The sequence below is a fragment of the Pithys albifrons genome, chromosome 1 (assembly GCF_047495875.1).
Source record: "Pithys albifrons albifrons isolate INPA30051 chromosome 1, PitAlb_v1, whole genome shotgun sequence".
NCBI classification, from domain to species: Eukaryota; Metazoa; Chordata; class Aves; order Passeriformes; family Thamnophilidae; genus Pithys; species Pithys albifrons.
In genome coordinates, this window is record NC_092458.1 from 87,601,948 (window position 1) to 87,627,936 (window position 25,989).

A 25,989-nucleotide genomic window follows, 5' to 3' on the forward strand; every position below is an offset into this window, starting at 1 on the left:
AGGACCAGTGATGTTGGGTTGGCTGGAGGGGTTGAACAACCAGCGAGCTGTCACAGTTAAACTTCCTTAGCAACTGACATGCTCTTGTCAGGTACACAGATGTGATGTGACACAAGTCAGCCAAAGCCACACAGGACCAGGGCCAGTTATACCAGCTGGACTGATGTGTCATAACTCGTTAAACTGCAAGAGTGGCTTGCATTTCCCTTCTGGGTCAGAAGGAGGCATAGGAGCAACCTCCCAACTGCAAGGGGAGTGAGAACCTCAACAGCTCCAACATGGGGAAGTGTTTTTGGCTGTAGTTCTCTAGTAGCATCCATTTTGAGCTGACTTTTGTGTTCAGTTGATTGTCTAACTCCTTGGGGAATGGCTGTTTTCTTGTGCCTGTCTGATGCGTCCAGCCTATTTGCTACCTACTTTTGTTCTGTTGCTCCACTTTCCGTGAAGGAAAAAATCTCATTTTCCGTGAAGGAAATGAGACATTTGCTCCCATAAAACTTCAGGGATTGAAATAAAAGCTGAAGAAGTGAAAGGGAAAGGGAAAGAGGACAGAGAGGATGGGTATGAGAGGACACCAGAAAGAAAGAATCAGGAACTAGGCAGATGTGGTGTGACTCAGAGGTTGATCCCTTTGGTGGGTAGATGAGGTGTGAAGAAGTCTGGACAAGATGAAGGATTTGCCCCTCTGCTCCTGACACCTACCTGGTGCTCTACCTGGTGCCCTTCTTGGGCACTCACAGAGAGGGACTCTGCCAGGGCCCCTTGTGAAACAAGGCAGCTGTAGGTGGCTGGTGCCTGCCCTGGGGCTGAGCTGATGCTGATGTAGGAGGTGATGCTGTAGTTGCCATCTCAGCTTTGCCAGTGGCTGGAGAAACATGCCTTTGAGAGAGGAATTTCTGCATTGTTGCCGGTCAGAATAGTCATCACATCTCTCTCAAATGACACCAGTGCTGGAATGACATTAACTCTTTGGAGGCTCTGGAAGAGATAAACATCAATTGATTTACTGATAGCAGAGTTACACAAATCTGTCCACAAGGGAGGGAAGATGAGCTGCCTGTGACCATTGAGTGTTGGGAGTAATGGGATAGAGTACAGGGCAAAGTTTCAGTGCCTGTGGACATGGGACATGGGACAAGTGCCCCAGGCACTTCCTTTCCTCACTGACCATGTGCAGGTGGATGATGTGCTGGGCCTGGTGCAGCAGGGTGGACACCAAACAGATGTATGTCACTTGTCTCCCACGCTCATTTCTTGCAGGCTGGGATACCCCATCCACATGGATTTTTGGCCACCTGGTAGCCATCAGTGCTCCCTCCTTGCTCACAGGAATCCTCTCCTTGTCCCAAGTGCCACAGTGAGGTTCTCTAAGCAGCAGGGCAATGCTGATCCTGGTGGAGAACCATAGAATGACCATGAACCAGGAGGTACAGCAACACCTCTTTTCAGCCCACGGGCAGCAGTGGCAGGGGATCTCAGAGTTCACCTCCTCCCCATCACAGCCCACGTGCAGCAGGCACTCTTTATGTGGGATGGATACTGGCAATGGACTCTTCTCACTCTGCATCACCCTCCTCTGGAAACAATGTTCACCTTTAGGAAGACCCTTGTTTTCACTGAGCGACCTTCACCAAAGGGGTTTTGGGCACCGGAGAAGCCCTGACCTGGCTGCCCAGGCTGGCAGCAGTTTCACTTTTACTCTGTCAAAGCTGAATGGAAAAAACACCCCATTAAACCCATTCATTCTTTCTGTACCAAGCACAGGAGCCTGGAGGCATCAGGGCAGTGGGGCACAACCAGCTGGGGCTGAGGAGCTGGCCCCCAACCTGTGACAGTGTGGCTTTTGCTGGGTCCTTCTGTAAGTCAATGCTTTACCAGCCTTTCCCACCATGCTGCTCCATGTGATCCCATCTCCTCTGGCCCCAATGAGTAGCCTCTGAAAGCACTCACCTCTCTGCCTCCTTGCTTTTTAGAATACTTTATCCTTGTACAGGGCTTGGAGGTTGAAGCCTCTTTCTCCCCACCCCCAACCCCCAAAATGTTCTTTAGTTGGAAAGAACACTGCAATGACATGAACCAGCTCCCCTCAGCCCTGCAGGCACGTGGTGCCAACCACCAGTTGCCAAATCAGCCCTGGCTTTGCAGGAAAACAACACCATGGAGAAAAAAAAAGCAAGCTGTGAGAAAGAAAATGGATGAGCTCTGGTGGGATTTTAACTACTGCCTTTTTCCCTGTCTTTCAAACACAGGGAGAGAAAATGGCTGCTTCTCTCCTGGTCTGTTTCCTCTCTACCCTTGCTGTAGCCAGCTAAAATCATGTACACACACCTGCAGGAAACCATAACTTGCAGTCACAGCTCTGCGAGTACAACCTCCTGACATCCAGCTTGTGCTGGCCAGACACAGGTTCTTGATACAGACTTACCCCTTGCATCCCAGTCCCATCCTCACTCACCCCTCCAGTCCTTCTTGGAAAAGCCTCACAAGGAATATTAATTCTTCCTGCAGAAGTTATGCTTAGGAGCCCTGAGCTGTCAGATGTGGCCAGCTGCTCTGACTAGCTCTCCTACTGTCTCTCCAGGGTAAGATCACACACATACCAGCCCCCACTGTGAGTCTCTGCATTCCCCTTCAGTCTGAGATGCACTCATCTCCATTCCCCTGCCCCTACTCTGGCATTATCCATGCTTTCTGAGGGCACCTGCATACTCCTATCAGCCAACCAAGCAGAGCAGAATCGTGTGTGCAACACCTTCATCCCAGTCCAATGCATCAGCTGTGTCTGCTACAGCCAGGCTCCTTTCTCCAGTTTGTTTATCTACATGCCCCAGCAGAGCCCAAACTGCATTTCAGCAGCACGTTTGCCCATTAGCTCTGTGTGCTGAGGAGCTGGGGCACATCTGCAGGCTGCGCTGCAGCTCTGAAACGACTTGTGGGTTGCTGTCTGCAGAGAGTCTCCGACACAGCAGTTGTGATGGACTTTGTTTTGCAGGGATGTAATCAAATCCCTCCAGGTGCCTGCTAAAGCTGAGACTCTCGCATTCTACAGAAGTGCCATCCATTGCAAGCTGAATCAGTCTGGCTATAAGGAACAACTCTGGTACAAAGTTGTGCAGCTTTACCAAGCCAGCTGGTAACTGTAGCTTTACCATGTAGGTGTCATGTTCAAAATAGCCATTTCTGGATGCTACAATTACCAGGAGAGGACTGTGCATCTGTTTTCTTACTCAGGGAGATGAAAACCTGTTAAATAACTGTGTGATGACAGATAAGGAGGCATCAATGAGCAGAGGGCTAGAAAACGAGGGGAAAGAATATACTTATTGTGACGAGAAAAGTAGTAGCAGACAATACTGGCGGCCGAAGGATGACCTAGTTCAGCAGGTGAGGACAGAGTGGCAGATGCCTGTACACTACAGGGAATCTCAAGGGTGGTCCTGTGGTGTAAAGGAGAGCACTCCAGACTCTCAATCCCAAGGACCTGACTTCGAGTCTCAGTGGGACCATCCTCTGGCAGTTCAATGCCTCCCTGCCATCCCATCCCGTCACATCTCGGGTGCTCAGCAGGGTCAGCCCCGGTTAGTACCGGGTGCTGTGACAGTCCCGAGGACTTCCCTGTCACTGTCCAAGCTCGCTCGGCCGTGGCAAATGAACCTCAGGACTGAAACGGTGGGGCCAGTTCCGTGCACGCTGTGCCTCACCTAAAACATCCACTGCACAGGCTGGAAGGGCACACCCAAGTGGGGAGAGCCCTGCCCAAATCTGCGTTCGTTCGCCAAGTCCGGCCGTACATACAGACATACAGGGAATCTCAGGTGATGCTGTGGAATCAGAGAAGTGATGGTGGGAGGAGACCTCCAGAGATCTCTGATCCAGCCTCTGGCTCAATCAGATCTCTATGATTTTGTCCAACCATGTCTGGAGACCCTCCGAGGGTGGATATACTGCCACTTTTCTGGAGATTTGTTCCAGTGCTGCTTTTCCACCCTTCTGGTAAAAAAGTAATTCCTGTAGTTCAGTCTGAATCTACCAAACTTCAACTTGTTATATCACCTGTAACTATTGAGAAGACTTTGGCTCCATTGTCTTTGTAACTACCTTCCAGATATTGGTAGGAAATAAAATGCAGTTTAAACGAGCTTTCATGCAAGTACCAGAAATATGGTAGAATAACAGTCATCTCTGGTATTAAAAATTCTGGTGTTCAGGACTGGTAGAAAGGAAAAGAAAAATAGTGCATTGGTCTTACATGTATGATCTTACAGCTGGTTTAGATAGAACTCAGAAAGTTAAAAGAGGCCTTTCTCTGGTGCAGCTCAGTGTCAGTCATGAACTGCTTAATTTCATACCTGGATATGTAGGCAGAGAGGTAATATTAAGAGAGATAAATCCCAGTAAGAACTGTGGTGCCATGGGGAAACTAACTTTAGGATTATGGACCAGTGAATCACCTTTCATGATCATAATAGGCCTCAGGCCTATAATTCTCAACATGACATGACAAATTCCTTCACAAAACCATCACTGAACCTACAAAAGATTTGTTAGTTGTAAATAGCAATTAAGTCATAGAGCAGGTGGTCATCAAAAATAAATTTAGAGCGTGTGATCATAATTTCCTTACATATAAATTCAGTGGGAAGCTAAATAAGAATAGGCATGCACTGCATATGCATGTTTTGTTTTAAAAGAAATTAAACCCCAAGGAATCAGACGCTTCAGGGCGGACTGCGGCAGTAAGGAAACTGTATGTGAAAGATGCCCAGAATTTCTGAGAGAGATGCACAGTGTCTCTGGGATGTGCATCCCAAGTAAAGAGGCAGAAATCCCTCTGTAGCTACCTGGATGAACAGCTACAAAGTTGAAGGGTAAGGAGAAAACTTTTCTTCAAATGTTTGTAGATACAATGTAGCATCAATCTGGAATATGGATTTTTAAAAGAAGAGAAAGTATTTCATTTAAATAACTGAACTAGGAAAGAGAAAGCGGCTATAAAGAAGATGGGGTCAAAAGTATAAATATTTGTTAATATTAAACAAATATAAATAATAGTCTTCAATCAGGAAAATGACAGTAAATGGCAGAGCAGAGGAAGGAAGTGTAATGAATATGAGGGTATGGGAACTACCACATCTGATTTGAAGGCAAAGAATACATTAATTTGATGAAACAAAACAAGGGAAGACTTGAATTTTGATGGATTTTTTTTTAAACCATAGTAATTTTTATTCTTAAGAAAGCAAGAAGGACTTACAGAGTTCTGCAAAATAATAGGCACTATTTAGATAAACTTCACCTTCTCTGTGCTCACTCAGTTTTGGGAGTTGGAAGCCCAGCAAAATATTTCTTCCTTCAAACCAGATTTAGGATACATGTCAGTAGGTGACCTGTCCTTTCACCTCTTAAAAGTTATCACCTGCCCCAAAGTACTGTATAACACTGATTGGGAATTTCCAGACCCTTTCTGAAGGAGAAATGGTTAACCAGAAAATCTCTTTGTTTTGGCAGCACATGATAAGCATAGAGGAATATCAGCATTGGTGACTCTTTGTGATTTTACTGAGGCCTCTCAGCTCATGTTTCAATCATCTGCTGGCTGGACACTCTAACAAAGAACAGAGGCTGTGCCCCAGGGTGAGGTCCACTGTATAAATAACAATTCAAAACAGAATCTACATTTCACTGGATTCATGAGGCTCACCAAAATATCTTACTTTGTCAGTAGAAACCAAACAAAATAAAATATCAAATCTCCATTCCCCTTACATCTCTGCTCACCTAAACATCACTATTATCCTCCTGGTGTCTGTTGAATGGCTCTGTTTCCTCCAAATCTTTTGCAGCTGCATCACCTCTGCCACATCCCACTTCCTTTCGTTCCTGTATCGTTTTACCTGTTGCTGTTTGCCTCTGCTCATAACACCTACAGTCAGGCAGGTCTCCTCTATCCAAACCCATTACCTGTTCTCTGTCCTGCCTTCTGTTGTCAGGAGTGGTTTTGCCCTGCTCTGACCTTTCTGATTTCCATGGTGCCATCATTTCACTTCCCATTTTTCCAGTGAGAGAAAATGCTGCAGAACACGCCAGCCTGGAGTGTGTGCAGTATTGCTCTTGGCCTTCACAAGACTTGTGGACAGCACAAACAGGATCAAAGTCATGAAGATCTAGAATGTGAGGTCTGGACTGAAAGCAACCTCAATGCTCTGCTGGACTTGGATCCCTTTTCCAGGTCAGACCCTTCCACAGCAACAGCACTATTTTGAGAAACACCAAATGGTCAGTTTCTTCTAATCAAATTCCTCAAGCTGAAATTCAGGAAGAGTTTTATTGGCCAAATTACAAACTTAAACTAGGAGCTAAGGACTTGCTGAACCAAAACTGAAGCGTCTCACCTTTTAAATAAGCCAGCATTGTGCTCACCAAGGTAAACAGGCCAGACAAATTAACTTCCTTGCAGCTCCTAAAGCTTCTGCTGATTCTGCCTGTGGGCAGGACCATCAATACTGAGCTAGCTTGGCATGCACCCTCAGATTAGTAAAACTGCATCTGACATCAGCCCACAGCTGTTAAATGTGAGATGAGGGGAGAAGCTGACACTGGCCAGGTGGGTATGCAGTGGTATAAGCATGATCTCCACGTCCCTGTACAGCTTTGCCTCTTCCATGGTCAGGTTAACCAGAATAACTTGAAGATGGCTGTGAATTTTTCAGCTTTCACTGGATGTACTTAAGGTTACTTAACTAAATTTACAGCTTACAGAAGCATACCTATATATTCACACGGGGGCAAATGTGTCTCTTTCTGTGTGAATCAACACCCTGTGTCACTCCAGTATACTCTACAGCAGCACCAGAAGGAAAATGATGCAGTCACCCACATGTTCTATGTACACCCTGGCTGATACCAAGAGGTACAGGCTGTGATATTCCTATCTCTGACCTTCTCCCTGAACCATCATAATTGCAAAGGTTGTGTCCTCTCTGTAGTCTGACTTGGACACCTCCTGCACAGGGAAGAAGCAGGATCAGCGGTAATAAAGTTGGAACTGAAGTCATGCCATCTCCAGGAGCAGGGAAGTACAAGAGCAAAATCCTGTGGAAGTGACAGAAAGAAGCCAGAAGCGGAATAGCAGCAGTGCTGGTGACACTAAAGGTAAAAAGAGCCCAATTCATACCTAACATAAGCCATGATTCCAGGGCAGCCACAGGCAGCCACTCCAGTTTACAGCACCCAAGTGGCTGATCATGTGAGAGATTGCCCATAGGCTGAAAATTTTCATGGTCTTTTATACAACCTTGAACACTGACTTACTCTGAGACACTTATTTAAACATTTTTTTCCCCTACCCAAATTATCCATAATCTTAAGTGGCTCCACTTTCAAGTACCCAGCATAGATACTAAAACCCATGTGTAAAGCATTTTGAGACTTCCCAGAAAGCATCTCTAGGGACAGGAAAAAGAGTAACATAAAAAAAGAATAAAAAAGGAGCTGCTGCTACTCCTGCTCCTGGGACAAATACATGGTCCCCACAACTGAGACAATATGCTCCTGAGTGTGTGTGTCTGAAGAAGAAGAAAAACATCCTTATATGGTTAAAAATCTCACAGGGACCACTTAAGCTGTAAGTGTAGACAAGAACAAGCTGCACTCAGTGTGGTTTCAGTCACCATGCAATTCATGCTTTTGATTACCCAGCATTCAGCTCAGGCTCATCAGCAACTTCTATGGGTAAGAGAGGCCTCCTTCTTGGCATAGCTGACTCATCCCAGATTTGCACCAAGACTGGGGATGGCAAGCAAGGTGTGTGTCCTTCCACCTGAGCCAGTTTCCACCCAGGGAGCCCAGGTGAGGAGAGCAGTGATTCAGGTCAGCAGATATCCCAGGTCCCAGTGAGGTTCTGCTGCCTGAGACAGCAAGATGAAAGCCAGACCTCATGCCTCGAGTTCACAGTTCTGGCTATAAGCCAGAAGAAAGGGGTGTGAGTCAGCACCACTGCGGTTGTGCAGGGAAGCTCTTCAGTAAGTTTGTGGCCATTTCAGAGGAATTCCATCCACCACCATACCTATGGAATTTCTGACTAGTACCACTGAAATGGGTTTAAATAGTGTATTGAGACAGACACTGCAGGTGACATGACTGCTTTCTCTCATCTGTTGCCTCAACGAACCCATTGTGTTTTAAGTTAGTATATTTAGTAAAAAAATAGACCAAATCCTAATCACTCTTCTGCTCTGTAAAAAAGAAAAGATTCTTATGCTCCAGCCCCTTTAACTGAAGCAAGCATTACCTGTACTGTTACTGAATGGGTTCCTGAATGCCTTTTCTTTTATGGAAAAGAATAGTATTTCTTTGACATATTGTTTACAGTTGCTTACAATTAGAATTTGCAATTTACAACTGCAAATCTGAGTAGGTAAGGCATACTAAAAATGCCTTCAAATATTCTTTGATGGCTTTAATGGATTTTTAAATAAAACAAAGTTATTTACTGAATATATAAAAAGTCAACTGAGCCTCGAAAGTTGCTAGTTGGTTACTTCTAACAAAGAGCAAGTTTGTTTGCTTTGGTTTAGTTTGGATGCTCCCATGAGCTCAACTTTAGGCTTGCACTCAGCTAGGTGTGCTTGCCTGAATCACGGTCTTAAGCAACAGTCTGTGGCTTGCACAGTGGATTCCTCAGTTCTCACTGAAGTTCTAATGAATTTACTTAATTTTGAGGTGTTCTTTTCTTTTGCCCATGTCTCAGAACAGGTTACCAGCCTCTAGGTCTGCCAGGCAGGAGAGCATCTATCTGTGCTCCTGGAACTTGGCTTTACAGCTGAAACCAAGATGTTTCAGACCTAGTCAAGGCAAGTATATTATCTGCTATTGCTTCTCTCAGGTACAGGGTACAGGAGCAGCAGCCTACCTTCAAGGTTGTGAAGATGCTGTTTTCAAACAAGATCCTTATTGCTTTCTTCAAGATGCTGTATTAAGCAAGGAACAGAAACATAAACAGAAACCATGTGATGTTAGTGAGCAGTAGATGATATTTCAACAATTAACTTAATGCGGGAAACAGAAAGATGTAGGATGTTTTAAACACAGCTGAGGAGATGAGAGTTTTGTATGTTCAAAGGAAAGTTGGAAACAACAATCTTTACAGCTGAATTTCCACATCTTCATCTCAAGACCCCTGAAGGGGGAGGAAGGAGATTGTTCAGACTCTGTGCTTGAAAGTAGAAACCAAAGTCTTTCGAGTCTGCTCTCGAGATTCAGACATGCCTGTCAGCAGCACGGGGTCTGTCTTGTTCTCCACTTGATAGAAGGGACAATTCTTCAGGTGCTCTGACATGCACGTGACATCGTTGCGCTGCCATTTGTGGACTTTGGAGAACAGGCTGCTGAACTGCCAGATCTAATACAGGAAAGGGGAAAGAAATTGGGGAAAGAAAAGGGGAGGGGGTAAAAACAGAAGAGGATTTTAAATATTTATATATGCTCACAGTGGGTGTGCATTTCTCCTACTGGACAGGCTGGTGACCATCTGAGTGTGCAGGCCTGGCATAACAAGTAAACATGGGGTCTGTATGACTATGTATCTTGTACTTGCTGGTTTAGCTGCTTTAGTCATCACCTGCAATTTTTAAGGAGGAAGTCATTGACACCATGATTCCCATGGTGTCAATCCATTCCAGAGCATGAGGAAATCCAGGACACTTGACCACTGCACCTGTACAGGAAACTCCATCACATGTGCAGTGTGATCCAGGATGTTTATAAAGCAAAGTAACCACAGCATGCTTATGTGATACGTATCTCAAAGAAATCTGATTCATAAAGACCTTCCAAAGCAGCTATTGGCAACTACAAAGCAATTAACATGATAATACTGTTATTATTCACCCCACTCCAGAAAACTCTGGGAAACATAAAGTTAAAGTTATTCCTGGAGAATGTACAAGCTGGTAGAAAATAGAAATGTGCAGTTAAATTTTTCTGATTGCTTGCAGTAATAGCATGCACCATTTAGTGATATACTAACATGTAGTGATATGACTGTGATTAAGTGACTTTAATATTTGCTGTATACCATTAAAACAAATTATTTTTAAAGGTGTAGTAGATTTCTTCTCCCTAATAAAAAGGTTTTTTCCTTGGGAAGAAGGGCAATATGTGGATGTGCCAGGCTGAAGATTGCCTGATCCTGTCCTAGTCCTAAGTAATCATAGCTGTTATACACATTAGTCAAGAAATTTGTAATAATTACGAACAATGTTTTCAACCAGAGTCTGTGCATTGGAAATAAGATTCCTGTGAGGTCAGTACAGAGAGCTAATATGCAAAGGGTTAGACAGGCCTTAAATTCAGTGCTGCTGGTTTGAAATTGCACTACAATAACTGAAGTTACTTGATCTATGATTGGGTGGCTGGACTGTCTTCCTTTTACTGAAGGAATCCCTATTCTCCAGTAAATTGTTTCAGTGGCTAATTCCTGGTTTAGGTTGGGCTAATTCAATTTGTAGCCACCAACACTTTGTTATACAGATTTTGAACTCGCCACACTTCATGTTTTTTCTTAATAGATGATACCTTATCTTAGCAAGAAGTCATGAATTGCTAAGCTTCCATTTGATAAGAATCAATAAGTAGAGATCCATAGGGCTCTGCTTGAAAGATAGGTCCTTAGATAATTTCTGGGAGTCTCTCATGGATCTCTAAATTCTTTGTTCCTAGATATCTGTCTTGTCTACTTGGTCAGACTGAAGTCTCTCATGCTACTCTTTCAAACGGTTTTATGTAATAGTGGAGTTGAAAGCATTAGCTTAAGGGTTGGACTTGATGATCTTACAGGTCCTTTCCAACTTAAATGTTTCTATGACTCTATGATTTGATGTTAGAGCAGCTGCAAGACTATCAACTAGAAAAAAACTCCCTGTAATGAGTAATTTTCAACTGTGATTTAGACTGAGTTGTGTTTACGTATTTCTTTCTAAATAACCTGAACAGCCAATAAGGGTGGTAATTTTCCAGCACAAACAGTGGAGACCAGCTTTGCAGAAGGCAGTTTCCTATCCCCATGCTGCTCCCTCACTCATGGTAGTCCTATGAACAACTAATCCTGAAAGCACATGGGGTTTGATGTGAAAGCCTGAGCACCTTTCACAGTCATGTCTCCCTGTTCTTTATCTTTTTGGCATCCTAAAGCATTTTGACATACCCTAAACTGGCTTGTAAAGAACAAAAAAATGTATGAACATCAAGTTCTTTAAAAATCCATGAATAATGCTTAAATATCAGGAATTCTTAGTTCTCAGTGCCTAAAAACTGTGCACATGCAAACAGGTTATCCAAGATGAGCTTGGGTGGGGACTTTCAGCAAGTCAGATGTCTAGATACACCTTCCTACCTTCGCTAGATGTACTGCACTTTACAGCCCTGGCCCCTGACAACAAACCCCTGTGCAAATTCACAGCCTCATGAACCTTCCCCACATCTGCTTGCTTATCTGCAGCTTCTCTTGCCATTCTTGTGTTTTATCTGACAAGAACTTATGTCTCTTTTTCCCAGTGTCACAGTCACTTGCCTTTTTACGAGCTTTCCATGAAGTACCACCATGGGAGTATCTTTTTTTCTCCCAGACCAGCAGGACCATTCCTCTCTCTTGAAGAAGAGTGGCACAGATGTCCCTCATAAGAACTGACACTTGTGATAGCTGAGATAAACTGAAGCTGTCCAGGAATCCCGCAATGTACTTGAGCACTTCCACTGGGAGGCTGCTTAGCAAGTCCTTATTTCTGCCTCGACAATCCACCACGAAATTGCACTTCCCTGGTTCAGCAAGAAGGGTGTCCACCTCTGGCTTAATAGCAAATGTCTTGAGAGGCTTGCTGTATATAACCTTGGCCCTAAGTCCATCAGGGCGGAAGGGATTTTGAACGAAAGGACATCCCAGGTAGGCCAGTGGGCAGCGATGCTGGAACCATCCATCCAGACATGACTGGATATCAGCATGCACATTCTTGAAGTGGGATGGGAACTCATCCCTCCTGAAGAAATGACTGCAAGTAAACGTGAAAGCTGAACTGCTTTTGTTGTGTCTTCTGGTTACGCATTCAGTGTAGAGCTCCATGTGGAGTTCTGGTGGGCTTTCTTCATCCAGAACATCTGCTAGAACAGCGCTGGAGGAGAAGGGCTCCAAAGGAAAGCTGTATGTCTGTGTTGCAAAATCCACAAAGAGTCCATCGATACCCCTCGCTTCAGAGATCTCGTGGCCTTTCAGCTCTTTTTCCAGAGCACACAGCAGAGTGGTTTCAACTATATTTGCCTTAGGTAGTTCTTCTAGGTTTATTCCCAGTTCTGAGGTATCCACTGACTTGTCTGAAGTTGGCATCTTGTGGCCCAGTGCATCTCCTAGTCGTGCTCTTTTGCCACAGTAACTAACTGGCACTTTGAAGGTGTAGACAGTCTTCACCTCCTGGGCTTCCAAGTTCCCATAGACAAAGTCTTTTTCTCTGGGAGTGCAAGCAGCCATCTGGCCAAAGCGGATGAGCATTCCACCGTGATGTACCAGATACATGTTGTAATCACCTACACCAACTTCCTTCTTCAGCCTCTCCAGGACCCCTTCTTGCCAGGGAGCCATTCCTTTCAGTTCTCTACTTGGTGTTACTTGTTCAGGATTTTGGTCCTTTGCCTCTTTTGCACCATCAGGTCCTTCCTTTGCCTTCTCTGTGGAGCTGGCAGCATGAAGGGCTGGTGCTGTTTTCTTGGAAGCCTCCTCTTTCTTTTGTCCTGTGCTGGCTGCTGAGCCTGTAACCTGGCAAGCCAGGAGCTCTTTGCTGAAAATGTTCTCCCAGGTTTTGTAACTCCCCAGATCCATTCCCTCTTTGTCTTTTGCCAAATCTTCACGCTCACGCTGGCTGAGCTCAGGCAACTGGTCTTTGCTGTCTTGGGAACCACTGGCGATTCCCCCCACAGCACCTGCTTCACCACCCATGGCTTCATCCATTAGCTCTTCCACTTCATCCTTTTTCCTCCACTCTGGAAACAAGTCGGCTACTTTCAAAGTCCTGAAAAGTATCTTCTGGTCTCTGAGTGCCAAGGCTGTGTCCAGACACTCTTCATTTATGGTTTCCTTCATAATGTTCTTGTGGAGGGTGGTGTCTGAATCCACATTTGGCCAGCGATTCCACTCCATCGAGCAGCAGACAACACTGGCTGGACAGACTTGGAGGTGCTTCCCCAGCTTAAAACGGGCCATGGAGAAAGGGCAGCCATAAGCTGAGTTGAGGCAGGAGACCTGCTCTAAGGGACAGAGCAACTGATGCTCCTCCTCCTTGCACATGTGGAAGGTGGCCCCGCAGTGCAGGCGGCAGCTGATCACCATGCAGGAGACAGAGATCTCAATCGGTGTGCGGCAGTGCCGGCTGAAACATCTCTCACAGTGTCTGTGCTGCCCAGGGGGAGCTTTCTGGGCTCGGTACTGTGTGTAGTAAAGACAAGAAGACAAGAGTTACTGCCTGAAGGAGCAAGGATGACCACAGGCCCTCCACATTCATGCTTGTTTCCGCACCTTAGGTGCTCACAGGCACTGCTAGCGGGAATAGGGCAAATGACTGCCAGCTCTGTACAGTCACGTGTCAGCTCTGATCCCCACAGTACAGCATGGCCAGTAGCAGCACAGATATAAATAAGGCCCTTACTAGTTAGCCCAAGCAGGCAGGGGTTGGGAGCGAGCAGTTTTCTATCCCAGTATTAACAATGAGTCTTTCTAAATCAAGATGCTGAAATCGAGACTGCCAGAGGCAGAGTGAAGGAGCATCCTACTTCCTTAGCATTGTGTAGGAAAAATGACATTCCTTTTTCCTCTCTAGGGAAATTAGATAGTCATTCAGCCTAGGCATCTTCTCATCTCCCCATAAAGACATGAATGTTGCACAAATGAACCTCTCTTTGCTCTACAGCAGCAACGCTGAGAGTAAGGATTATTTTCAGGATCCCAATTTTCAGTGTGGAAAACAGCCTGGATAAAGGCTAATTTGCCTGGCCTTCTTTACTCTGCTTCCCTGATTTACGCTTATGCCCCTTGATGATGCCTGCATGTTGTGGGACAGAACAAGTTATTTGCTACTTCTACTTTATTCAAAACCTGGAATAAAGTGACACCTTGATGTGCATTTTGTAGTGAAGCTCCAGAGTGCAGTGAGGCTTGTTGCAAGGTTATACTCACCCAGCTAAATCCATTTTCTTTCAATTTTTTTTACAAACTGCCTTTCACCTTTCTTTCCTCTGCTGCCACCAGTGAATGCCAACAGGAGGAATGAGAAGATGCCAGGTATGGTTTATTTCATTTCATGATCCTCTCTGCACCACCCTGTGCAGTTAGGGCAAAAGGGGAGCAACAAAGGTCAAACCTCAACAGAACTTTTCCCTTCATGTGGCGGTACAGGGGAGGTCAGCCTGAGCATGCCTTTCACATGATGTCTCTTTGAGAAAGAATTCATTTTTCTTCCTTTGGGATTTGTTTTAGATCATGATCATGTAAAAACTGGTCATCACTGCTCTGCTTTTTTCAGTTAACCCAATGTACTTCTGACAAGTTAGTGTCAAACACTACCTGGAACTGAATAGGTGACCTAAGCTGATCATATTTTAGATTCAGTGTATGAAGGTGTTAGTGATACCACAAGGGCCAGAGAATAGAAAAAGGGGTCCCAGGGAACAAATAATAAATAATACCAGTCTCTGTTTCATAAACTCAGCTACAACCATGTGGCTCCATGAAATTAAAATTTGCAACCAACAGACTGAATTGAAAGAACAAGTTGATATCTCTCTCTCTCTCTCTCTCTATCTGTCTGTCTGTCTATCTAGCTATCAATTAAATATTTTCCTTATGAAGAATGAATTTCCATTCTCACACTTCCATAGTAAGGTGGTTTCAAATATGTATATTTGTTTCCTCTCCTTTCCTCGAATAGCTTTGATATGAAAAGAGCGTAAAATTTTGCTGAGGTCCAACAACAAAAAACAGAAGTAAAAGAATATGGTGTATGAAGATGCTTACATAAAAGGTTATCATTACCAGATTACTATATTAGTGTCACCATGAACCACTGGCTTCAGTTTCATTATTGCACTTCTTATTCTTCTCCAATCAATTAAATCAGTTTATTGTAAAAATAATGCACTTACAAGACCTTCTTCCAAAAGATATCAGCTTCCCTTGCTCATAACATCTCTATCCTTGCAATAGTTCCAGGCAATAGCTGTTAATCCTTCCTACAAATGGAAAACCAGAAGCACAGTCCAACAGCAAGTGAATGGAGATGGTGGTTAGCATGAGGGCTGCCTCCTGTTGTACAATATCCAAGAACATAAAAAATGAAATTCTGTATCAAACCAGAGGTCCACCCAGCCTCAGAGTCTTCTTCAACAATATCTGTAAGAGAAGTTTAGGGGGAACAAAGAGGAGCCCTCGTGGTCCTTTTGCCTCACACACAGTTCTTGGATTAGAGAACTAGAGGCTGCTCAGTCACTACTTGGAGCTACTTCCATGGATTATCTTCAACTGGATATCAATAACTTGGCCCAAAGCAGAGCAGCTGCAAGCAGCAAACTCATGGCTTCTGACTTTCTACTTCTTGCTGTAGGGCTGCATTCCAGCTGGGTTCAACCCACTACAAGTTTTTGTGGAAGGGAGAAAGCAAATTATAAGGAGGACCTGGAGTTCTGTTTTCAAACAAGACCAAGGATGATTTTCTTTTTTTGTGAAAATGGGAAAAAGATTTTTGACAGTCTTCCCACCACACTTCCTATGCAGGAGAAACTACCACAGGCACAATAGACTCTCATTTGGCTCTGAGAAAAAACAGACATTGGTAGTAAAATATTTAAGACTTTGGGGGGTTTTAAACGAAGGTTAAAGGGAACACAGTAGTGTTTACCTAGATGTTTGCCTAGATGTGAGTGTTTTGCAATCCCAGGCCCAAGGGACCTAGCCCTGAGGAGAGGTGTACTGCAGAGGAGGTGGGCTCAGGCTCTAGAGGAAGAGATGATACGTGAAGCTGCTTCCCCTCTTTCTTGAAGGTAATGTCTTGTTGTCTTTCACACTTTCACACCCTGGCAAAGGAAGTCACTGGAACAACACCGGAGAAGGAAAGATGTCTGGGAAAGGCAATGCTTGTGGGTTCCTGCACTGAAGACCACACATTTCATAGAATCATAGAATTGATTGGGTTGGAAAGACCTCCGAGATCATCAAATCCAACCCTTGGTCCAACTCCAGTCCATTTACCAGATCATGGCCCTCAATGCCACGTCCAATCTCAGTTTAAAAACCTCCAGGAATCGTGAATCCACCACCTCTCTGGGCAGCCCATTCCAATGCCTGATTACTCTCTCTGGAAAGAATTTTTTTCTGATATCCAACTTCAATTTCCCCTGGCAGAGCTTGAGCCTGTGCCCCCTTGTCCTATTGCTGAGTGCCTGGGAGAAGAGACCAACCCCCACCTGGCTAGAACTTCCCTTCAGGTAGTTCTAGACAGTGCTGAGGTCACCTCTGAGCCTCCTCTTCTCCAGGCTAAACAACCCCAGCTCCCTCAGCCTCTCCCCACAGGACTTGTGCTCCAGTCCCTTCACCAGCCTTGTTGCTCTTCTCTGGACCCACTCAGCACCTCAATATCTTTCCCGAACAAGATGTGTTTGAATGTGATGTGTATTAATGGCTCAACACAACTTTGTTCCACCTTTTGTAATTGCCAATGCCGATCAATATCTGCTTAGAACTCCTAATGAATCAACTCTGTTTCCTCTCAGCCCTGCAGAGTAAAGGAACATGCCCTTGGTCGTCCCTTTACTCAGAGACGAACTTACACTCTGACAAACTCACTCACACCTTTGCATGGAAAGAGCTTCAGACAGCAATGCAGAAAATAGTATTTTGTGACTGCCCACTGTAGCATCCCTGCTTTGTCTTGGGAAGCCCTGGTTGCTGCACAGGGGTGACACCAGAGTGCAGCCCAGGGTGGCCTCAGCCACACACAGCCCTTAATTACATGTGGTTCAAGGTGGCATCTGTCCTGGTTTAGGCTGTTTAGTTACACCCAGTTTTATGTGGCTCAGAGAAGCCGGAGATACAGATGGATTTATTTCACATTGGCAGTATCCTTGCTGCTCTAATTCTTGTAGCATTTTGCTGCAAATATAATCTCTAAAAATAGTCCCAGACATGACTTGCATAAGGTCAGTGGAAGGCTGGGTACATTACACTGCAATAAAAACATGAACATGTTCTGTGAACAATACTTTCCACTGCAAAAGAACTCTTGGGGAGAAGTAATTGATAAATAAAAACACATCGAAGGCACAGGCCTTATTGTTCTCCAAAACACAGAAAGAACTGATTGCAGAGTTGCTGGAGAGTAGCCTACTTTCACACTGTTGTATACTGAAACAAACCCCATCTGAATTACCTGCAGAGGAAGAAAATGTATGCTTTGTTTATGAAAAGTGACCATTATCAGAGCACTCAGATGCAGAATCAATCTTCATCATTATTCATGTATTTTTCAGTTGAGTTTATCTCATCTCTAAACTCGTATATGCTGTTCTTTTCAAACAAAATATGTCTATGCCTTTCTTCTCACTGTCAAATATGTGAAGCTAGAGGACAGGAAGAAGAGACAGAGAATTTTTGCCTGATATTTATCAGGGTTTGAATGCTGCTTCTATTCTGACATGCCAGTCATCAGGATGTCTGTATTTTAATTGATGATTTGTGGTTAGCTCTGTGGTTTAGCTGATGGTATTGTCAATACACAAACAACAACTTTCAGAACTGTTAACAGAATTTTACAAACTTTTGCCTCAGTAAGTCTGACACTTAACATCCAGGGGCAGGTTACACACAGATATGCAAGGTGGTAAAACATTTCTCTAAACATGTACACTTCTTGTTTCCCTGCAACTTGCAAAATTTTTTAAGATCTGGGTTAGGAAAAAAATCAAACCAGAAATGCTAACTTCAACCATGCTCAAGCTACTGTGTAAAGAAGGGATGCACATTACAGTCCACAGTCTGTCCACTTTGGTACATCTTTATTTTTAGACTGTCATGACAGCAAATCAAGTAAGGCTTAAAAATATCCAGCTGCTATTTTGACTGCAGCTATGTTTGTGTCTGGAGCAGATCTGTTCAGTGACAATAACCGACAGTTTATAAACCAATTACAATTTATTTTCAGGAAATATATATTTAATTCAGTTGCAGTCAGTGAGCCAAAATAATACAAGTGTTTTCTTATTTTGTATGTCCTATATGTGACTGATCATTTGACGTACCTGAGCTTTTTGCACAGAATCAAGGGGTGTCTCTCATTTTGAAGAAACATGAAAAAGAGCCACCAGAAACCCCAGATAACGACCCTAGGAGTGCCTCTGAGATGAGCTTGTGAATGAGCATATAACAATCTCTTTAAATTTTACAACACGATAATGAGTTCTTAAAGAAATCTTATGAATATTTGCATCCAAATGCTGGAGCCAGGAATGTTAAAGTTATATATAATGTTACAACAGAAGGAACATGAATGCTTTGTTGAAGTGCATGGGCAGATAGGTGATGTTCTCTATTTGTTTTAATCCTTGTTACTGAGTATATCATGGTTTTATCATTTTTATCAAATAAAAATCCTGAGGTGAATACAGAGTTACTAATTTTCTTACAGGGTTTTTCAGTATATTTAATATCTTAGATCTGAGGGAGTTCACAATCAGTAGTGAATTTATCCTTCCAATACTAGAGGTGCACTTGAGGTTGAAAGATACCATTGTTTCTGTTTGGCAGATGCAGAATTAAAGTATAGAAAGATGAAAATAAATAGAATTAAATACAATATTTCATACAAATAAGTAAATATACATGCCAATCATAGAGATACCCAGGTTCTGCTGTTTCATTTGCAGCTGCATGCCTCCTGCACAAAAACTCTGGCACAGCCAGCTGTAGAATCACATTTTCTAGGACATCATCTAAGTCTCCTTAAAGTAGAAATTTTCCTTTCATGCAACAGTTTTCCTCAATCACTACTTCTTTACAACCTTGGCAAGAAATTATACTTGGGTCTCCTTTGCTAAGCAGATATTTTTATTTCTTAGAGCTGAGGACAAAACCACTATGATTTCACAGAATATTCTGAGTTGGAAGGGACCCACAAGATCATTGATGCAGCTCTTAAGAGAATTGCCCACAGGGGGATCGAACCCATACCCTGCCCTAACCAACTGAGCTGCCCATTGGAAACCATACTGTACTGCATTTGTACATGGTTCTTAGGAGCCCAAGTTTTCCGAAGTCCTTTCATACAAAATAAAAGACAAGTCCAATCATGGCACTAGCTGGAATCACAGTGACCCCTAAATAAGTCAAGCCCCAGCCCTTGACTCCCAGAACGGGGACAGCTACAGCTTGGATGACCGCCTTGGCATTAGGCATAGCAGGTCACTGTCCTTCTGGCACACATGCCTCTGCACTTGCCATTTGGATTGATCTTGCACATACACATTGCCAGCCAAGATTTAAATGAGTCAGGCAGTGAATATGGTACAGCTCAGGGTAGGTGGAAAGAGAGAATAAAAGGTATAGATGTAATCTTGATCACTAACATTAATAACCTTCTAGCAAGCAATGAGCAAGACCTAGTTTTGAGGTGATCTTGAAGAAATTCACGTGGATTTTACAGAGGCACTTTGATTCCAGGGCAATCCTCAAATTCTCAGCATAAGACATGAGGAGGAGAAAGACTTTCCAGAAGACAGCTGACTTCTTAGATAAGCCCAGAGATGAAAGGATGAAGCTGTGATAATTATGGAGATTCTCCCTCCTTTTTTTTAAGCTGGGGAATCATCTGGCTACAACTGTGGTGTTTCATGGCGATGACCATTAGTTCAGAGTTACTGAAGAGGTTGGAATTGCTTTATACTGAAAATGTGCTTAAAATTTCAAGGATGAAGTAAGTCCACAGTGTAGTCCATCAGTTGGGCAAAGACTTCAATCCATATTCCTTGCTTTTCTTCTGGAGCACACCTGCTACTCAGGTTCTTCTCACAGTAGCACATCAGCCTCTCTTCAGCTCCCTAAACCTGACATGCAGGACCTGAAAGCTCAAGAGAAGCTGTCATACCATCACGCCTCCTCCTCACCTGGAAAATCTGTGCTGCACAAAGGCAGTGAAGTGGCACCAAAACTTGCTCGTGCAATTTCTGCCTGGTGAAAAGCACCAGTGCTGTTCTAGGGAGCAGGGGAGAGTTTGGACTAGTGAGGCACAGATAACACAGGGAAACCCTGGGAAACCCCACACTGCACTCCCTGCGATGAGACCTGGATCAGCAATGTTTCTTGCTCTTCCCTGCTTGGTGCAACGTAGCCACAGCCCACCTATGACAAACCCACCCAAAAATCCCAGGTGCTGAAGTGGTGCCCTGAGCTGGTTGCATGGCACGGCGCAGCTCAGCATGAGCACCTTGTGCTGGGCATGCTGGGGAGTTGTGTGGGAGACAGGCAGGACATGGGGCTGCTCTGCTGCTCCTTGGACGTGTGAGGCGGTCCTGTGCTGTCCTTGGTAGACACACAGTCATCAAATTCTCACTTTGCATCAGTAATTTGGAAGTCAGTTTGGTCTTGGTTTGAGTTCAGCAAATGCTTTAAAATAATAGGTTCCAGTTTAGTTGCAATTTGAGGGAAAAGAAAAAAAAGAATGGTCCAAATCATGGGTTTTTCTCTTTGGACTCAGATTCTATTTTACACTCTGGTTAAAATCAGATTAACATACTTTTCTGAAAACCTCTTGAGATAATCTAGTGAATGGCTTTAACCAAAACATAAGGCAGCCCAATGCAGGAGGCCAGTTCAGAGAATTTCAGAGTTATTGGTTAAGATCTAAGTCATTGAAAAAAAAAAACCAAACAAAAGAGATTCATGAATAAAAATTGCTAAGCAGCCACAATATTAAGTGATACAGTAGTACCTGTAACTCTTGTAATTCTTACTTCATTATTCATTCAGTCTGGATTGCCAACATAAAGTTTGCAGTCTGAATCTACAAAACTCATTAGATTTTAAGTCTGAGTGTTTTTGCCACAGGATTGCTCTTGCCTCTCCCCTGACCCTTACTGTATCTCCTTGTTGTACTTCTCTCAGTTTCCTGAAAATAACAGAAATAGAATTTCTGATTTATCATCTGACCTGGTGCTGAAGCTCCCATCTTACAATCAGCATCTTAGTTTGTAAAAAGCCTGGATACAGTACTGCAAACTACAGCTAATTCACTGAATGTATTATGAAGGGGTTTTTTTTAGAATACTATGTCACAGGAATGCTCACAGTTACCAGTTGCCTGTTTTAGGGTGTCACTTAAGACATCTCATGATTATTATACTTCATCTTAATTACTAAGGCTGTTTTTGAAGATGTCTTGATTTTCATAGCTTGATAGATTAACCATTACATTGCATAAGGTTTGTCCAGTAAAGACTCCCAACTCTATTTAAAAAGCCTTACCTTGCTCATAGAGTCTCTGTGTGTGCACCAAAGACTTGTTGTCCTGGTTGTGCTCAGCTGGGCTGAAGTGAGGTGGATGAGAGAGAACTGCGAGCAAAGAAAGAGAAGAGAACAGGAGGACACTGAGCAAACACAGGCAGACACATCAAGTAGTTTTGGGATGTTAAAAATAAAACCTGTGCATGTGACCATGTAGCTCAGCTTACGGAGCAGTCTCTTTCACTGTCATTTCTGGAGTGATATTTCACAGACAAGATGAGAGACAGGAACGATAATACTCTGTGCCCCTTGTATGAAAGAAGACCAAAACCTTCCCCAGAGCCCTGTATCAGCTCCCTGCTGCTCTCTGATGGTGATTTGCCCTTTACAACTTGATTCCCCTTGGTGCCCACACCAGTTTGTGGTTTCTGCTGCTGGAATGGTCACCCCAGTTCCCACTGTCACCAGATTCAGCAGCTGGTGCAGAGAGTGATGGTGAGTTTCCAAGCTGTCCAGACAGGGTGGACAGAAAAGAGTAGGAATGGCCCAGACCTGAGCAGCCAGGCAGATCTGTCTGCCCCTCTCCTGGCAATTCCCAGAAGACTCTCGAGCTCCACTCCCTCCACTGCACAGTGAAAAGGTCCCACCGGCCACCAAGGGCAAGCCTGAGGGTACAACTCTCAGCATCACCCTTCCTCAGCCAAAGCTGGGGAAGCAAAGGAGCAAAGGAGAGCAGTCATATTTTACTGTCAGCATGGACTCAGTAAAACATTCATGGTGAGTTTCATGGTGAGCATTTCACCCTCATGGTAAGTACAGACAAACAGGTACTGTGTGTCATTGAGGTTCAGGTGTGCAGATGGGGCAGGTGCTGCTTCTCCCTGGTGGGTGCTCACCCATCTGGCTGCAGACACCTCTTTGGCTCTGCTGCTGTACATGGCCACCTTTCACCACCTCAGAAACCAGATCAACCCCTTTTGGCTGTGGTGGCTTTGAGATTCTAAGTCATGATGAACTTGTTACTCTGCCTTATCTTTCTCTTTCCCTATCTGTGATTCCCCAGTGACTCTCATAGCTTGAAACAGTGCAGGCAACTGTTTTCATTTTTAGGGCTGAACAAAATGTCAGTGGGTGACAACCAAGGCTTGCTGGTGCCAATTGCTATTTAGTAGTGCTAAATATGGTTAGCAGTCTGGCTCCATGGCCTTTTTTAGAAAGGGCTGTATTATCGTGATACCGTTTTCTGGCATCCCACTGCACTGGGGGAAACAAGAGCCAGTGGTAGTATGCCCAGTTCTGAATTTCACCCAATCACAACGTGATCCCTGATCTGTTCACCCTGTCCACTCCCATCCCTCACGTTCCCAGTTAAGGGTCATTCATTAGCCTTCAGTGTTGTCGTCATCTTTAGAGGCTGTGTTTGAAAACATGCTGGGGGTGTGCCTTGCTTTTTTATGATGTAAAATTCTTCTCAGAATTCTGTATTACTGGTTTAGGAGTAAACGCCCTCCACCTGGATTAACCCAGATTACTAAAATACTCAGAGCTTCAAAAGTTGTTGTTAGAAATAAAGCTCCCTTCTGTTTTAACTTTACCGACACCTGATGTCAGGCTGTTTTCAGACCTCTGTGTTTTCAGAAAGTCTGAACTGGTGCTTTTTGCTGCTTTCATGCATTGCTTGGTGATCAGACAGACCCAGACAGCCTGGACCTGCCTCACTCTGTTCCGTACTCTGCCTCGCAGCCACACCTAACACAAGCCCCCAGGTTTGCAAATCCTTTCCTGCAGGTGATGACTGTAATCCAAAAAGTCACATTTAGAGCAGGGTATCACGAGACATGCAGAATGAACATAGTTCACCATGCCTGAAAATGGTGGAGAGAAGGGAGCAGAAGAGCAGAGAGACAGGAAACAGGAATTCATCCCTGTACCTGCAGCACACCATTGCATTAGCTCAGCTGCACCTGAAAGCAGACTTTTATCAAAACCAGAACTTGAAAATCTCTGCTGCAACCCTTATCTGTGCTAATTAGATTTGAGGGATCTCAGGCATGCCAACCAATGCTGTAACCAGACTTATGTAGGGTGTGAGGAACGTGAAATCTCTGAAAGAAAAGTGTAACTATTTAGGTTTTGGTGCAAATGCTTTGAAAGAAAGCTGTTGTCCTTTATCTATCTTATCTAAATTCTATGCGTAGAAATGCTGTTCCTCTATATGAAGCCCCATGAAATAAATACACCTATGTATATGATATGGACATGTATGATGTATACAAATCTATTGATATGGGGAAACTGGGTGAGATTTGGTAGCCTGAGAGGGGCGAGGCTGCTGCAGTTCCATGATGCCATGCAATAGCCTGTATTCCCAGTAGGCACATGCACAAATTCACATATACACCACTTAAACATGGACACAGATTACACATCCAGCCACACAGAGCACTCACACATACACAGTGCCTGCAGCCCCATCCTGCCCCCTGTTTTGGCTGAGCAGGATGGAGGTGTGCTAGTGAGCACCCATGTATAAATGTGTATTTATATATGTATATACACACATGTACAGTGTGTCTCCCAGGGCTCACGTTGTCTGCCCAGTTGCTGTCCCTTGATCCCAACCTCTCCAGTCCCCTGGGGCCCTCAGTAGCCAACTCCCTGTGGTGGTCTTGCCCTCCAGGACCCCCCAGGTCTCTCAGTCTTTTTGGCAGCTGGATGGGCCTCCTCTGGTACCCCTGGGAGCCATCTCCTCCTTCACAGCCTTTGTCCAGCTTCCAGCCCCCCTTGGAGGCTACTCCAGTTGCACTCTCATGACTGTTCACACTCACCTGCCCTCCCATGCCCACACCAGGTGCTGCTCCATGGGCACAAGTCTCACCTGCTGGCACCTGGATCCCTCTACAACCCCTGCATGTGGTAATGGAAGTCCCTCATCAAGGACAAACTGTGAAAGGATTTTAATGAGAAGATGGGACAGGCTGCATTGATCAGGTGCAGGGCATGGCCAAAACATCACAAACCATTTACACGTGGCAGGCCCTTTTTCTTCTTATATCCCACACTGGTTTCTTCACAAGTCACTTAAATCTCTCCTGTTCCTGTCCTAAACACCCCCTAATGAGTCCTGTGCAATGCCCAAATGCTCTTCTCCTGTATCTATTATGTGTCCCACAGCCATGAACACAGTGACATCCCCAATCACAGAGGTGCTCTGGGGCTGAGGCTCCCCCGGGACAGGGCTGGACAGGGTATCCCTCTGACCCCGCTGCCCAGCCTGTGCTCTTCAAGATGGGCCTTGGGTGGGCTGATGGCTCCTTGGATGGGTCTGGCAGGTCGCTGCTTTTGCTCTCACTGCTGCCATCGCCTCCTGCCTGTGCTACCCTGTGGGATGGGGGCAGCTTGTGCCACACCGTCTGATGGGCGCAGCTCTCGCATCGTGCTCTGTGCCTGACCCGCAGCTTATTGGGGCTTTCTGTGCTGTCGCCATGGCCAGTGATCACCACTGTGTCCGTCCCTATCACTGCCCCTGTGCCTGTCCCTGCACCAGTCACTGCTCCTGTCCCTGTCCCTGCTCCTGCCCTTGTCCCCGCCCCTGCCCCTGTGCCTGTCCCTGTCACCGCCCCTGTCCCGGTCACTGCTCCTGTGCCTGTCACTGTCCCTCCCCCTGTGCCCGTCACTGGCCCTGTGTCTGTCATTGTCCCTCTGCCTGTCACCTTCCCTGTTACTGCCCCCGTATCTGTCCCTGCCACGGCCCTTGTGCCTGCCGCTGCGTCTGTCCCTGTCCCTGTCCCTGCCCCTGTTCTGCCCCTGTCACTGCCTTTCTGTCCCTGTCCCTGTGCCTGTGCCTGTCCCCCCTGCGGGACCGGCCGTGGCACTGCGAAATGGCTCCGCTGTGGGCCGACGCAGTGACGCGCTCTGCGGTGACACCGAGGCCACCGCCATGGAACCTGCGTTCATTACAGTGGAAATATCAGTCCCCTGCGTTATCCCGAGCTGTGAGAGCCTCCGGGGCGTCCCGGCCCCTTCACCGCCTCCCGGTACGAAGCTCCCTGGCGGCGGCGCTGACGGGCGGCGGGTAACGGCCTAACACCGCCCTGCCTTTAGCAACTGCTGCGCCACTGCCGCCACCGCCATGCCGTCCGAGTCGCTGCCCGCGACCCGCCCGTCCGACGGCCGCCACCGCCCCGCTGGCAGAGAGGGAAGGCGGCAGCTCCTCCTCCCCGTCCCCAGACCCTCCAGTACGCGGCGCCGCCGCCACCCGCACTACAACTCCCGGCATGCCTCGCGGGGCGATCGGTACCCCTGGCCAGCGCGGAGACGCGCGCTGCATGCTGGGAGTCGTAGTCTTTTCCTCGCGACCGCGACGCCCTGAGGAGGGCGCTGCCGACCTCCCGGCCTCGCCGGAAGGGCTCCCCCTCCCAGAGGGCGCCGCGGCGCGCGGCGCGCGTGCGCAGAGCGGGCGGCAG

General features: G+C 45.5%; 2 protein-coding genes across 2 annotated transcripts; both read right to left on the bottom strand.

Annotated features, from left to right (window-relative positions):
* Positions 1–214: 214 nt before the first annotated feature.
* TAPBPL (TAP binding protein like) lies at positions 215–1,567 on the bottom strand. Its single transcript, XM_071568575.1, is given in 3 exon segments — positions 215–244; positions 703–1,028; positions 1,165–1,567. Coding segments are annotated over 3 exon segments (759 nt in total).
* A 7,512-nt stretch (positions 1,568–9,079) lies between these two features.
* FBXO40 (F-box protein 40) lies at positions 9,080–21,621 on the bottom strand. Its single transcript, XM_071572042.1, has 3 exons — positions 21,545–21,621; positions 11,570–13,468; positions 9,080–9,400 (listed from the first exon to the last, which is right to left on the bottom strand). Exons 1-3 carry the CDS (start codon positions 21,551–21,553, stop codon positions 9,203–9,205), a joined length of 2,106 nt encoding a protein of 701 aa, XP_071428143.1. The 5' UTR covers positions 21,554–21,621; the 3' UTR covers positions 9,080–9,202.
* Positions 21,622–25,989: the final 4,368 nt, after the last annotated feature.